This window comes from Erpetoichthys calabaricus, chromosome 10, assembly GCF_900747795.2.
Source record: "Erpetoichthys calabaricus chromosome 10, fErpCal1.3, whole genome shotgun sequence".
Taxonomy (NCBI): Eukaryota; Metazoa; Chordata; class Cladistia; order Polypteriformes; family Polypteridae; genus Erpetoichthys; species Erpetoichthys calabaricus.
The window spans coordinates 59,158,803-59,175,462 of record NC_041403.2 but is presented as its reverse complement, the minus strand read 5'-3'; the positions used below and the strand labels follow the sequence as shown (position 1 = coordinate 59,175,462).

At 36.4% G+C, this 16,660-nt stretch overlaps 1 protein-coding gene across 2 annotated transcripts in view; it reads left to right on the top strand.

Annotated features, from left to right (window-relative positions):
• LOC114659074 (BTB/POZ domain-containing protein 19-like) overlaps positions 1–16,660 on the top strand; it is a 72,964-nt gene that overhangs the window by 12,541 nt on the left and 43,763 nt on the right. For both annotated transcript variants that reach the window (XM_028811301.2, XM_028811302.2), the window contains exon 4: positions 5,068–5,127. In XM_028811301.2, coding sequence (XP_028667134.1) covers positions 5,068–5,127 — 60 coding nt within the window. The remainder of the gene's footprint in view (positions 1–5,067; positions 5,128–16,660) is intronic.

Sequence of the window (16,660 nt, the reverse complement as noted above, 5' to 3'; positions counted from 1 at the left end):
AGCTGACACATTGCAAATTTTTCTGCAGGTAAACAGAAACTCTTGATTTTTTGTTCTTTTCATATTCTTTTGAAATTTGAAAACTTTAGTTTAATCTCTTGGTTTTTTTGCAGGCTGTACATCTTTAGTTTATGCAGCCTTTCTTTGGATTAAATGACTCATTTACAGGTATTAACTACATACTGTAGCTGTATATAAACCCTTTCTGGGATTTGCATATGCATGTTTTTTTATAGTGTAGTAAAGAAAATTATCTTCAATGCTTTAGAATCTCAAGTAGTATATTAGCTATAGTACCCTGTTTTGTTACATTTTTTATTATATAGGTATAAGCAAATCCTGTTAGCCCACCATGCTAATTACAGTATATCTGCATCTGACCTGTTACTCACTAATTCTGCAGTTAAATATATATTTGTTCAGAGTGGTACTTCCATATTGACAGAAAGCAATGAACATTTAGACGTTTTATGTAATTAGACCAGAAATTAAAATTCGTTTTTGACTGCTAATTGCCTGTTTTTGACATCTAATAACCTGTATAATATGTGAAATGAATGATTTCTGAAGCAAAAATGTGCAAAATCTGCAGCGTCTACAGAGGTGATATTAACCACACAGGCAGAGTTAATATAGTGCCATTTGTAAGCATATGGTTAATATTTGTGCTTAATTTGTTATGTCCAGTGGGTTTCATGTTTTATTAGCTGACTAATGCAGTAACATTGCAAATTACTCAATGTTCCTGAAAACAACAGCACAGCTATCCATTCATGTAGTCATTTTCTAAAGCTGTTTAATCCATGTTTAGGATTAAGAGGCATCAATTGCCTATCTTAACAGATTTGGGCTCAAAGAAGGTAGCAACCCTGTATTTGTCAACCATCTATCACATTTCATACCCAAACCAACTCGTACCAGAACAATTTATTGTTGCCAATTCATGCATATTTTTTGGGTGTTTAAAGAAAGCCAGGATATTAGAGAAATTACATACAGACAGTGGTAGAATGTATAAGATCCATGCAAGTACTTTCTGGTCTTAAATATAATTAGCCTTCTGGAACTGTAAGGCAGCAGCATCAAGAATAACCACTGAACAAATGAGATGCATGTAACAACTAAAGCAAAAGCTAACTTTGTCCTGTTTGCACCTGTATCTACTTACCATAACATATATTCTCCTATTTAAAATAAATAACAGACAAAAGTGAAAGACTGAGAAGTAATAATGAATTATTTTACATTTATATTGATTATGATCTGTACTTTAACATACAGAGTGCATATGTCAATTGGTTTTTTTTCTGCTGTTTCTTTAAAGAAGTACTGTTCCAGTTCAAATCCTATATATTTTTACCTTTTAAATTATATCTGATATAGTCCATTGTATGCTTTATGGTTAAACAAATTCCTGGAAGACCCATGTAGTTGCTGGATTTCATTCCAGTTGGTTTCTAAACAATAATGCAAGTTTCTTAGTATTCCGTTTAACTGTATTTGTTCTTCTATATCAGAAATATCTCCCAGCCTCTTATTTTTCCTGGGAAAATCAACAAAATGAATTGGGGAAGAGTAGAACTGCTAAATCCCTCAACCAGTATTTTCCCAAAGTATTCTGGTTAGTGATTAATACACAAACAAGTGAAAATGACAATCTGGCTGATGACCAGTTGCTTTGCTATTTATTTGAGAATTCTGCTGTGGCCTTTAGAAAGAAACAGCAAATGACTGAAAATTTTATATTAGCAAGTGATTTAAAATTAAGTAAACTTAAGACACTTGTGCAGTAAGTTCAAGACAATAGAAAGTGTCTTTCTGAATCTAAAAGATAAGTAAAACTCAGAACATTGTTCAATTTCTAGAATGTGAGTCTATAAATTTCTTGTGGACAGTACCACAGGTTATCAGCATGATGTGCATTTTAGCAGAATTGTGTGTATATAGTATAAAAGTATTATTTTCAGTCCTACTTTAGTGCTGTGTCCTTTGTGAATGTTAACTTCTCTTTCACTCTCTATTTATCTCTCAGTCACTCTGATTATATTACAGTCCTTTTTAAGCAGACATTTTGAAAAATTATATACTGTATGCCTAAAAAATATTGTATTTGGTCATTATTTCGCATTCAGGATAATGTAATAATATCTGGAAACTGAGAGTTTCAAATGGCTTTTAGTTCAGCATTTAAGGATTAAATTATGTGAAAGGAGTTATTTTGCTGCTAACTTACTAAAGAGTTTCCTTGGCATGGCATTGTTTAGTCTTAGGTTATATTATTTCACAGTGCTGTCCTTCTGTTTAAAAGAAATGTAACTCATTTTAGGATATAAGTCCTTTGGTTATATTAAATATTACAGCAAACCTGTGATTCTGACTCCTCTTCTTATATCCCTGTAATCTACCGTGCCTAAACAATTATTGGACACCAAACTGTCAATGCAGCTTGATATTTTGAGAGTAGCAATTAAATACTTGATGGACCTAAAATTAAAATTTTAATGCAAAAAGCATTATAGTGGTTCCTTGTAATTGTAAAAATTTACAAATGCCACACTTAATTTAACTGAGATAATGATTACCCCAACCAGGTGTGTGCTAGTTCTTACATTTAACAGATAAATGAATGTATGGTAATCAAAAGGGAGAGGTTTGGAAAAAGCCAACTTAACACACTTTGACAGACTTGGAATCATAATAAGGTATGCAACAAGACTGTAGTAGATTATGATCAGTGGACTCTAAACAGGATTTTCAAGATGTAAACTTCAGGCTTTCTAAAAGACATTGAAAGAAACTGGAGATTTTAAAGACAGAAAAAGCCAGGAAAGATGCAAGAATTTGTTAGAATCTAATTAACAGTACTTAATCTAAATAATTTTCTTAAGGGATAGAATGAAAACTATTAAAATATTTGTGGAGTGCCAGGCAAAGCCATCTTACAGCATGTAGACTCTTTGACCATACACACTGCACCTTGAATCTCTGCTGCTTTGAAATTGAAATTCAAGACAAATAGTTCTGTATGCTTTACCATGAACATATGCTTCTTTTTTACACCTTATTTGTAAAACACAGTCTTCTTCCATCTAAACCGAATACTGTATGTACTTAATAGTAGCTAGATTTTATCTTTAATAATTGGTTCCATTATTTTTCCAGTTACTATTGTCCAATCGCCTTGTTTACAATATCTGGTTGATGTTTGCTAGCTTTAATTCTTTAGGAAATACCCCAAACAATCAGTGCCTTCTGAAATATATGTATTAAATGCTTTTATGTTTTATCCCTAACTTCTTTGAGAATTCTTGAATAATTGTTAGATGTTTTCTCATAGTAATTATGTGATTTTGGCCTTTTAATTGTAGCAGTACTTCAGTAATCTCAAACTCATTTAGCATTTCTGTAATCCTGATATTTACTAGTTATTAGTTAATTTTTCAAATTATTCATAGTAGAAGGCTGTATATATCACTTATTCCGTAAAATGTTTAATTTAAGCTTCCTCCAGTTTCAACATTCTATTGCTGCTAAAATACTCAACCAGCTTCAAAGGACTGACATTTGCATTTTCAGCAGTAATTTTCCCTAACTGCTTTTTGGCTTTTCTAATTTCCCATTTCACCTTTACCCATCATGAGCTTGTAAGCTGTAGTTAACATTGTTTGACTTTTATCTATTATATAACCCATTTTTTTCTATAATATCTTTCTCTGCTCCTTATTAATTCACCAAAGGTTTCTTGTATATTTGCCTTTTAGTTTTAATTTTGGAAAGAACCTGTTCTGGATCAGAACTATACTTATAAATTAACCCCACTTCTCCTGAACCATCTCCATAGATAAAATTCCATCCCAGTTTGTTACTTTAAAATTTTGCTTCATCTTCTGAAAATTTGCCTTACTAAAATAAAAACTTTATAGTCATTGTGTATACCCTGTGCTCTACCACAACACTGTTGAAATTAAATTATGATCACTAGATCTCAAAGTTTCAATGACCTCGGCTGTTTATAATCTGCCTAGATTGTTACAGAATTTAAAAAAACAAAAAAAACAATACCATCTCATAATGAGAGTAAATAAGTCTTTAATTTTTTTTAAATTAGTTATAAATTTTAATGACAAACGGATTTGTTAATTTCTCTTCCTCTCTGTGATGGCAGTCCAGAAATGCTTTGATGCAGTTAATTGTTGAAATAACACAGTTAAATGGAGTCCACTTGTGTGTAATTATGGCATATCTCATACATTTGAGTAAAATGCCTCAAGCTCTGGGAAAACGCACAGTATGTTACTACAGATCTCAACAAACATTATATAATACCCACAAACATTCAATTCAAGCAATTATAAAATCATTTCAAAACACTAGTCACGGGAAAGGTGTACAATACTCCATTATTGTAATGTCTACAAAAGGTGTCAAAATGAAATATTCACTAAACTGGGATGTACATCTGTTGATTTTTTATTATCATTACTAATTTTGTATTTTATTTGCTAAGATTTTGATAACTGTTTTCACATGCAGCAAAATCTTAATACTATTAATACCAAAAAAGTTCTTTTAAATTATTAAAATATTAGGAATTCAAGGGGTTTGGTGCTGTATGAATACAATATGTTTACACTCATGAGTAAAATTCACTACTGAGCACAGAATTGTAAACAGATAAAGGATATAATTATTACAGCATGAAAACCATTGCAGCTGCACTTAAATTAATTCATTCTTATGAAGAATTGATGATTCTATTTATTTTAAAGCACTTTATTTTATTAATTTCAGTTTTTAGTCTTTGTCTTGAGTACTCCCATGCTTGATCTGCAGTTTGTATATTGCTACCCAAATTAAATTTTGAGCTCTTATGTACAGTAAATAATAATAAATATTAGATGAATGTATCGTATAGTTAGTATAGCATTGCTCTGCTTTCTGATTTGAACTTCACCTGTTCATTAATGGATAAATTACATATTTAAAGAAGTCAAGTTAAACAAAACTACATTTCTTTTATATCCTAACATCACTTTTCTGTTTCCTTATTTTTCTTGTAAAATTTAGCTGTGCATAGAATTTATCACTGATACATTAACAGTTGAAACAGTTTCTGAAGCATTCCAGGTAAGATGACATTTTTAGTTCTTTGTTTTATGCCATAAAGATATTTTTGTTAGTGCATTTGTTTCATTTATCATATTTATTGGACATTGGAAGACAAATGTACCAGCTATCTTTAAAATGACAGTGTATTCTTCTGCATTTATAGAATTTTGCTCAACCAAAATTAAATACCACTATCTCCGTCTTTAACAAGTGATTAATGCTTTAGTTTACCTTTTTAATGTCATATTACATTGACATTAGATTTTACTTTATAACAGAATATGTTTTAATTGTGTTTTAGACCCTATTCCTTTGAGTGAGCTATGACGATGCAGGTCCTGCTCCATGCTCCCACCTCTCTTTTTTGGGAGCCTCTCGAACCCAACACTGTCAGTAATATAACCGGATGAGCTGTGCAATGAGGACAGATCACACTGAAAGCAAGGGGATAGTGTAAAAGTGCCAAAGTGCTTTTATTAAAAACAAAACCAAAGCAGTGTGCATAGTGCAGTGCTTCAAAATGTTTCAATAAATAAATAATCCATAAAAACAAGGTGATAAATGTGGAGGTTAAAAATCCAATAAATATTCCCATTAAAACAAGGTTAAAATCAACAGGCTAGAAGTGATCCTTTATAAAAAAAAACCCAGTGCTGCATTCATTCTAACTGGCGGCCCTAACCTGCAGCTGCAGACTCTCCTCCTGGGTCAGTAGCCTTCCGTCCCCTGGCTACGTACAGCTCCCGCCGGACCGAGACTCTGGTTCCCCATCGGCCAGGGCGCTCATTCTTGGGCTCAATTCTCCCAAGCCTTCCTGGCCTTGCGTGTTGAGCCAACCACCTTCTTCGTCACTCCAGCTCCTTGAGATGGCTCAGCTAGAGTGACTGCTTCCTTCAGCCCCTGAGTGTCGGCCAAACACTCATTCCAGGGGCTCTCCTCCCAGCTGCCTGCCTTAACCAGCGAGCCTGCTATTGTTCATTCCGGCTCTGCACTTCTCCAGCCTTCTTCTCCCTTAACTTCAGTCCTTCTGTCTTTTCTTTTTTTTCTTCCCTCCGCACTTTTACTCCCTCCTACTTTATAATGGGGACATGGGACAGGTGTGGCGATCAGCAGCTCCCGGCATCAGTTATGGACATGGGCGATCCCGCACCTGTTCACTTCAGTGTGGAAACGCCCATGCCGGCATCTCACCCAGGAACCACTCCGGCCACACTACCACTCCCCCTCCTTAAGCCATGAGTGTGGAGATTATTTAAAAAACTGGCCATTTGTTTAGAACCGTGGACCCACTATACCACGAGTATCATTTTGCTTATGCAATAATTGCTTTTTTTAGTTATAACATTTTTTGTGTTTTGTGTGTGTCATAAACTTTTTTTGTGCCTGTTTGTGTGAAAACACTGTTTTAAGTGTAAATGCACTAAAGTATGAAGCAGCTTATATTTTATAACTGTTAATTAAATGCAATGAATTAGTGGCAAGCCCTGGTAAAAAAAATTTATTATTTTTGAAAGGTAACGGTTTCTGTGTGAGTTTTAAGAACATCATTAGTGTTCTAACGCACACCTATTCAGAGTAAGGCAAATATAATTGAAAAAAAATATTTTGGGTATTTATCAGTTTAACTTTGTGTTTACTTGAGAGAGGAACATCCATGCTTATAGTGACTGTGACAGACTGAGGAACAACCCTTATGTCTGTTGAAAACAAACCCCTCTGTTTTTAAATCACTGTAGAAATAGTTGGCTGAAGACAATACAGAGTCTACCATAAATTTAGTTCTAGTTCAAGGTGCTGCAACTTGGCTGACCAGGACAACACATTAGATGACCAAAATAGTGATTAATTAAAAGTTTACAAACTTCACTTGTAGCTTTTTAAATGTTAAGTTAATATGATTGTGGTCAGCCTAGACCAAATTTCTTATTTTTGTCTAAAATTGTGTTCTTTGAGCTACTCTCTAATGATTTTTATTAATCATTTGTCAATATGGCAGCTTAGTCTCATCTAAGGAGATATTAAAGCCAAGAATTCACTAACCTTTTCACGTGACCCTCTTTTTTGTGACAAGTTTTTTATTGATCTTTTGACATGTATAGCAAATCATGAGAAGCCTCTTAAAGCAGTTAGCCCTTTTTTGTAGAAATGTAATTGAATACATTTGATTAGACAAAGATTTAACTTAGAAGTACATTTTTGATATGCAGACTTTTCAGACACTGCACTAGGTAAATTGTCAAACAACTCTTCGGCCCTCCAACTTTACAACACTTCATGAGACCTCTTCATTTGTTGCAAGCACTTTGCCAAGATTCCATATGATTGGGTTTTCCCATAACTCTTTTTAATGAAATTGGAAGCATAAGGTTAGTCAAGTGATCGTATGCTGTACTTTAATTGGATGGGAGAAAATTTTAAAAGTGGGAATGAGAACATGTAGTAACCTATTTACAGTCTGGTGAGAAGTAAGAATTGCTGTTATACAAGTCTCTGGGATCTTTATTATTTTGAATATTTAGTTTGCATTAACTACGAGCTGATCTTAACTTTTCAGTTTGAGCCCTAATTTCCCCATGCACCTAAAAGCAAAAAAAGTATTATTGGCGGTGGAATGTGTTTTTAGCTGATGTTTAACTGCTTCTGATAAAACTAGTTTGCAAGGAAGCAAAATAATTTTTATTGGTTATTAAAAGAGTATTACCGAAGTTCACACTACTGTATATACACAAAACTTCTGAGAAATGGATAAGGACAGGCTTTACATTTTAGAGAAAAAAAGTTGCACTTCAAAAGTATTTTTTCCAAGAACCACTTAAATCAAATTGAACAATCGAGTTATGAAATTGCACCGATTTGTTTTCCTTTCTAAAAAAGAACACAATCCACACATCCTATTTTGTGTACTTCTTGTTTAGTCATATTTAAGACCATGATCTCCCTATTGGCTGCTTAAATCAAAAGTGTATTTCACTTAGTATGTCCTACCTACCTACCTACCCACCCACCCACGCACGCATGCACCAAGGCAGAATACTGCTGCTTATAGGTCCAATTACTGTATATGTCAAATATGCTGTTCTTTACTGTACTTTTTTTCATATTCCAGTATGTTTGATTAAATTGTTGTCAAAGTGTGCATGAGTAACCCTGTGATGAAATAGCATTCCTTTCAGTTGTTTCAAACTTCAGACTAATGCTGCAAACCTGACCACTGACCACCCATGACCTTTAAATGGAAAACATTTGTTCAGAAAATTGATTAATGGGAACTTCATTAACTAGCAATACAAATTAATGCACAAGGCAAGCTTCAGCATATTCATTTCCACTTTCCATTTGTTTGTTTTTTTTTTCCATTATGTATTATTCCTCAAGGGGCGGTACGGTGGCGCAGTGGGTAGCGCTGCTGCCTCGCAGTTGGGAGACCTGGGTTCGCTTCCCGGGTCCTCCCTGCGTGGAGTTTGCATGTTCTCCCCGTGTCCGTGTGGGTTTTCTCCGGGCGCTCCGGTTTACTCTCACAGTCCAAAGACATGCAGGTTAGGTGGACTGGCGATTCTAAATTGGCCCTAGTGTGTGCTTGGTGTGTGGGTGTGTTTGTGTGTGTCCTGCGGATTGGTTCCTGCCTTGTGCCCTGTGTTGGCTGGGATTGGCTCCTGCAGACCCCGTGACCCTGTGTTCGGATTCAGCGGGTTGGATAATGGATGGATTATTCCTCAACGTATTTCCTTTCTTATATGTTTGCATAGATTATTTCATATTCTTATAGAAGACTAGCAAAATACCCGCGCTTCGCAGCGGAGAAGTAGTGTGTTAAAGAGGTTATGTAAACATATATATATACATAAACATATATACATATATATACATATCTACATATACACATATCTACATATACATATACAGTAATCCCTTGCTATATCGCGCTTCGCCTTTCGCGGCTTCACTCCATCGCGGATCTTATATGTAAGCATATTTAAATATATATCGCGGATTTTTTGCTGGTTTGCGGATTTCTGCGGACAATGGGTCTTTTAATTTCTGGTACATGCTTCCTCAGTTGGTTTGCCCAGTTGATTTCATACAAGGGACGCTATTGGCAGATGGCTGAGAAGCTACCCAACTTACTTTTCTCTCTCTCTCTCTCTTGCGCTGACTTTCTCTGATCCTGACGTAGGGGGATTGAGCAGGGGGGCTGTTCGCACACCTAGACTATATGGACGCTCGTCTAAAAATGCTGAAAGATTATCTTCACGTTGCTACCTTCTGTGCAGCTGCTTCCTGAAATGACATGCTGCACGGAGCTTCGCATACTTAAAAGCTCGAAGGGCACGTATTGATTTTTGATTGAAAAACAAACTCTGTCTCTCTCTCTCTTTGTCTGCTCCTGACGGAGGGGGTGTGAGCTGCCGCCTTCAACAGCTTTGTGCCGCGGTGCTTCACATACTTAAAAGCCAAACAGCCCTATTGATTTGTTTGCTTTACTATCTCTTTCTGACAGGCTTTGCTCCTGACGCGCACTCCTTTGAAGAGGAAGATATGTTTGCATTCTTTTAATTGTGAGGCGGAACTGTCATCTCTGTCTTGTCATGGAGCACAGTTTAAACTTTTGAAAAAGAGACAAATGTTTGTTTGCAGTGTTTGAATAACATTCCCGTCTCTCTACAACCTCCTGTGTTTCTGCGCAAATCTGTGACCCAAGCATGACAATATAAAAATAACCATATAAACATATGGTTTCTACTTCGTGGATTTTCTTATTTCGCGGGTGGCTCTGGAACGCAACCCCCCGCGATGGAGGAGGGATTACTGTATATACATATACACATCCACATATACATATATATATATATATATATATACAAATTTACATATCTACATATATATATATATATATATATACATATAAACATAGACATACATATATACATACATACATACATTCACATATATATATATATATATATATATATATATATATATATATATATATATATATATATACTGTATATATACATATCTACTTATTGGCTCCTGTATTTAGGATATAGCGAGTTGGATAATGGATGGATGGACATTTGTATGCATAGCCCTATTTGCCCGTTTTTGTTTTTTTCAAATCCTGGTACTGACACCACTGTGTGACCCTGAGGAAGTCACTTCACCTGCCTGTGCTGCAAAAAACAAAAGTAATGTAACAAATTGTACCTCAGATGTTGCAAGTTGCTGGAATAAAGGCATAAGTAAAATAGATAAATATGTATTATACACATAGGAAGTATCAATTTATTTTCAGTCAAGTCATCTGCAGCAAACCTTTATAAATGAGGGTTTCTCATTTTTAGATAGTGCAAACTGTTTCTTCTTCATTGAGGTTTTCTCTTGGAGAGGTTTTTTCATTTCATTGAAAATTAAAGCAGCAGCTGCCAAAATATGTAGCTTTCTTATTAATTTTTCAACATTGTGTAAAATAACTTTATAAAGTAACATAAAAGGTTTAAATACTGGTTATCCTTTTACACTAAAATATTACTAAAGAGATACAAAAAAAGTAAAATGCATATGTTGTTTTTCTTTAAGGAGATTTAATATTACTGAAGAAAGAAAAAAAAAACTAAAACAGCCAAATGGGGCTATGCATACAAACTTAAAAGGTTTAAATAAAACAGAAATATACACTTTTATTTTTACTTGCTTAACTTGTGGAGGGTGTATCCTGTAGCAAAGCCCTAACTTTTTTTGTGAAAGCCCGTTTCAGTCAATAAGTCTTAAAAACAGGTGTAAAGATATTGACAATAAGCTACGCAAACCCACCAAGACATGGAATCGTTTAAATCAAGTATCATTACATCTTCCTTTCTTAAAGAGAAGTAAGGCAGTACTTATAAGCTTACACATATATATATATATATATATATAGACATACATATATATATATATATCTATATCTGTATATATCTATATCTATATATGTATATCTGTATATATCTATATCTATATATGTATATCTATATATATCTATATCTCTATATACATCTATATATATATATATATATATATATATCTATATCTATATATACATAAATATATATCTAAATCCCCGCGAAGTACTGCTTTTAAATTTTTATTAAGAAGAAAAGCTTTTTAAATTGATGGAAAATATCCCAATAGCAATTTGTTAAGGATCTGTTTTTTTGTGAAGCAGCCTTAACACAGCTTTTCCGCTGTTTTATAAACGAACGCCATATAAGGTCTTCCTTTTTCCTTGCTTCGCCAAGGAAGGAGCCTTTTTATTAAATCCAAGGGTTCTTCGCTTTTTTTTTGTTTGTTTATTACAGTTGTTATAGTTCTGTTTGTATACGACGTTGTCAGTTCAGCACTCAGGTTGTAATATGACCAAGCTGTGCAAGCTTACTGTTAAGAATGCAACGTATAGTTGTACATGAGAAAAGCAATCTTGCCTCAAATCAATGGCAACCTTTTGTAGGTCTATGAACTTAATTTAAAGTTTAGGTTTACATGGTGCTTTCTTTCTGAAGTACCTGCACTCATGAATATGTTTGTATGCGTCAGTCGCTCAAATCCCCGAGCTTCGCACCGACGAAGTACTGCTTTTAAATTTTTATTAAGAAGAAAAGAAAACCTTTTAAAATTGAGGGAAAATATACCAATAACAGTTTGTTAAGGATCTGTTTTTTTGTGAAGCTGCCTTCACTCGAGTGATCACTTCGAGCTGACTTGCTGGCTAACCATAAGCGTTACCTGGTAGGTAACCACCCATACAATCAGATTGTGAATCAGACTACGAATGCCGTGAATGTAATTACCCCGATCTACATGCTGTCAAATAAACGAACCACACGCCGTGGCGCAATTTTAGGGGCTTCGCCTCTAGCGCTGACGTCCGAGGTTCGATTCCCGTAAGGGAGTGAAGTGAGTGGGTGGTTACCTACCAGGTAACGCTTATGGTTGGCCAGCAAGTCAGGTAACATCAGCCACGGTGCCTTCAGTTGTGAGAAGCAGATCATAGAATGGATGAAAATAGTTTACTGTCAAATAATGCAAAGAGTACGCGACACGTCTTTCCCCCTTATTCTTGGCTCATCAGGCGTACACATTTACTGCACTCACTTATGGTAATCGAACCTCGGACGTCAGCATTAGAGGGGCTTCGCAGCGGTGAAGTATTGTTTTTAAATTTTAATTAAGAAGAAAAGAAAACCTTTTTAAATTAAGTCTTAAAAAGAGGTGTAAAGATATTGACAATAAGCTACGCAAACCCACCAAGACATGCAATCGTTTAAACCAAGGCGCGAGTCGGAAAACACCATCCCATAATATTAGTTAAGGATTAACACATTTCTATATGTATTATAAGCATACAATACAACTGATAATATGTTGCGCTTATTTATCTGGTGTACTGACATTTTTGCGCGTTTAACGGCTGAAATCTAACGTGGTTTGTGCCCTTCAGAATGAAAAGAGTTGCATTTACCTTTTTAATAAAAGGCGAGCTTTTAAGCCTGAGAAATCACCCCGTAAATGCACACGTTTAATTGCACATGTGTTAATATGTATGCTTACACAGTATTAAAAGACACTCAACAATTACACAGTATTAAAAGACAGTCAACAATTAATGTCATTTACCTTCGTTCCCGCGTTTGACTTGTGCTGTAAATCTCTTCCTCGTTTTCAGTTCACGTGATTACGTAGGAGGCGTAATACGTGATGATGCAATACGTGACTCCGCCTCCTCCATTAGAGTATATGGACAAAAAACAGGTTCCAGTTATGACCATTACGCGTAGAATTTCGAAATGAAACATGCCTAACTGTTGTAAGTAAGCTGTAAGGAATGAGCCTGCCAAATTTCAGCCTTCCACCTACACGGGAAGTTGGAGAATTAGTGATGAGTCAGTCAGTCAGTCAGTGAGTCAGTGAGGGCTTTGCCTTTTTATTAGTATAGATTAATATGTACCAGGGAGCATTCAGACTAATTGTCCATTGTAAAGAAATTAGAATATTCAAGGCTATTTTACTTATGCCAAACATGAATTTAATGCTATGAAATAGTGAAAAAAATGCCTCTTGCCTAAAAAATTCTAAAATAGACTTGATGCTTTCAACATTGTCCACATTTGTTTCCAATACATCAGATTATTAGTACAGGGTTAAAACAATTTATGCGGACAAGCTTTTGAAAATGAACAATATGAAAATTTACTCTTAATTGCACACAATAAGATTTTGACAATTGTTTTGGTATTGATTGAATTTCTCTATGTATTGTAGATGTACAGTGGTGTGAAAAACTATTTGCCCCCTTCCTGATTTCTTATTCTTTTGCATGTATGTCACACAAAATGTTTCTGATCATCAAACACATTTAACCATTAGTCAAATATAACACAAGTAAACACAAAATGCAGTTTTTAAATGATGGTTTTTATTATTTAGGGAGAAAAAAAAATCCAAACCTACATGGCCCTGTGTGAAAAAGTAATTGCCCCCTGAACCTAATAACTGGTTGGGCCACCCTTAGCAGCAATAACTGCAATCAAGCGTTTGCGATAACTTGCAATGAGTCTATTACAGCGCTCTGGAGGAATTTTGGCCCACTCATCTTTGCAAAATTGTTGTAATTCAGCTTTATTTGAGGGTTTTCTAGCATGAACCGCCTTTTTAAGGTCATGCCATAGCATCTCAATTGGATTCAGGTCAGGACTTTGACTAGGCCACTCCAAAGTCTTCATTTTGTTTTTCTTCAGCCATTCAGAGATGGATTTGCTGGTGTGTTTTGGATCATTGTCCTGTTGCAGCACCCAAGATCGCTTCAGCTTGAGTTGACGAACAGATGGGCGGACATTCTCCTTCAGGATTTTTTGGTAGACAGTAGAATTCATGGTTCCATCTATCACAGCAAGCCTTCCAGGTCCTGAAGCAGCAAAACAACCCCAGACCATCACACTACCACCACCATATTTTACTGTTGGTATGATGTTCTTTTTCTGAAATGCTGTGTTCCTTTTACGCCAGATGTAACGGGACATTTGCCTTCCAAAAAGTTCAACTTTTGACTCATCAGTCCACAAGGTATTTTCCCAAAAGTCTTGGCAATCATTGAGATGTTTCTTAGCAAAATTGAGATGAGCCCTAATGTTCTTTTTGCTTAACAGTGGTTTGCGTCTTGGACATCTGCCATGCAGGCCGTTTTTGCCCAGTCTCTTTCTTATGGTGGAGTCGTGAACACTGACCTTAATTGAGGCAAGTGAGGCCTGCAGTTCTTTAGACGTTGTCCTGGGGTCTTTTGTGACCTCTCGGATGAGTCGTCTCTGCGCTCTTGGGGTAATTTTGATCGGCCGGCCACTCCTGGGAAGGTTCACCACTGTTCCATGTTTTTGCCATTTGTGGATAATGGCTCTCACTGTGGTTCGCTGGAGTCCCAAAGCTTTAGAAATGGCTTTATAACCTTTACCAGACTGATAGATCTCAATTACTTCTGTTCTCATTTGTTCCTGAATTTCTTTGGATCTTGGCATGATGTCTAGCTTTTGAGGTGCTTTTGGTCTACTTCTCTGTGTCAGGCAGCTCCTATTTAAGTGATTTCTTGATTGAAACAGGTGTGGCAGTAATCAGGCCTGGGGGTGGCTACGGAAATTGAACTCAGGTGTGATACACCACAGTTAGGTTATTTTTTAACAAGGGGGCAATTACTTTTTCACACAGGGCCATGTAGGTTTGGATTTTTTTTCTCCCTAAATAATAAAAACCATCATTTAAAAACTGCATTTTGTGTTTACTTGTGTTATATTTGACTAATGGTTAAATGTGTTTGATGATCAGAAACATTTTGTGTGACATACATGCAAAAGAATAAGAAATCAGGAAGGGGGCAAATAGTTTTTCACACCACTGTATGTGTGTTGGTATCCCATAACATTTTTTGGAATCCTCTGATGTACAAGTAGGTACACAAAAAATGTTGAAGTTAAGAGACTGAACCATAAAAAGGCAGGTAGTTGATGTGTATGTCATGTGTTGATTACAGCTGTTAATACTGAATTTTTACAAGTGTTGACTATTGACATAGAATAATCACCCATACCTTTTTATCCTTGTTTTCAGGTCACCCATTCCTTCAAAAGAGTAGTTGTCAACAGCATAACAATGCTAATTTCCATTGATCTTGCTAATTAAATTATGCGTTAAATAAAGTTTTAAATTTAAAAAGATGGTTATTTTCTTTGCTTAAATCTAATCAGTTAAAGCATCCAAATTATAATTGTTAGGCAGTGATAATATATCAATTCAGCCATCCATCCATGCTTCCTTTTTTTATTTGCTCAGTCTAGTTAAGGGTAGTTTTTGAGAAAACCTCCTTTATCAAGTGTGTGACATTAAAATAAAAAGCAGATCTAATTCATACATCCTGTGTGTGGACTTCAGACATTATCAAAGATTAGCAATTTCAGGAGTCCTTATCTCTCCCCCTTAATTAATTTAAAAAAGGAGGAATAAGCCCAAAAGGCTAGATTTATGGTTTTTACTTACCTTGTATGTTGATAGTAACTTTTTCAATCTACCATGTCATGCGTTTTATTTTATTATTTGTTTATTCTATCTACCTTTTCACATATAATTAATCCAATGTTGATAATATTGTTGCAAATGTGTTGTTATGATCACAGTTTTGGGGAGACGTCAATATATAGGCTGAATGACTCTAAATGGAAGGTACTTGAACTGTACCAAAGCCTAAGCAAATCCATCCATCCTCTTCTGCTTATCCGAGGTCGGGTTGCGGGGGCAGCAGCTTGAGCAGAGATGCCCAGACGTCCCTCTCCCCGGCCACTTCTTCTAGCTCTTCCAGGAGAATCCCAAGGCGTTCCCAGGCCAGCTGGGAGACATAGTCCCTCCAGCGTGTCCTGGGTCTTCCCCGGGGCCTCCTCCCAAATGGACGTGCCCGGAACACCTCACCACTGAGGCGTCCAGGAGGCATCCTGATCAGATGCCCGAGCCACCTCATCTGACTCCTCTCAATGCGGAGGAGCAGCGGCTCTACTCTGAGCCCCTCCCGGATGACTGAGCTTCTCACCCTATCTTCAAGGGAGAGCCCAGACACCCTGCGGAGGAAACTCATTTCAGCCGCTTGTATTCGCGATCTCGTTCTTTCGGTCACTACCCATAGCTCATGACCATAGGTGAGGATAGGAACATAGATCGACCGGTGCATACGCACAAACAACAGTTAGGACCCGTCCCCCAACCCGAAGGCGGAGGGAGGCTACCCTCTCGTCTACCGGGGTAAACCCCAATGTACAGGCTCCAAGTCGGGGGGCAATAAGTATGCCCACACCCGCTCTGCGCCTCTCACCGGGGGCAACTCCAGAGTGGTACAGAGTCCAGCCCCTCTCAAGGAGATTGGTTCCAGAGTCCAAGCTGTGCGTTGAGGTGAGCCCGACTATATCTAGCCGGAACCTCTCAACCTCGCGCACAAGCTCAGGCTCCTTCCCCTTCAGAGAGGTGACATTCCACGTCCCAAGAGCCA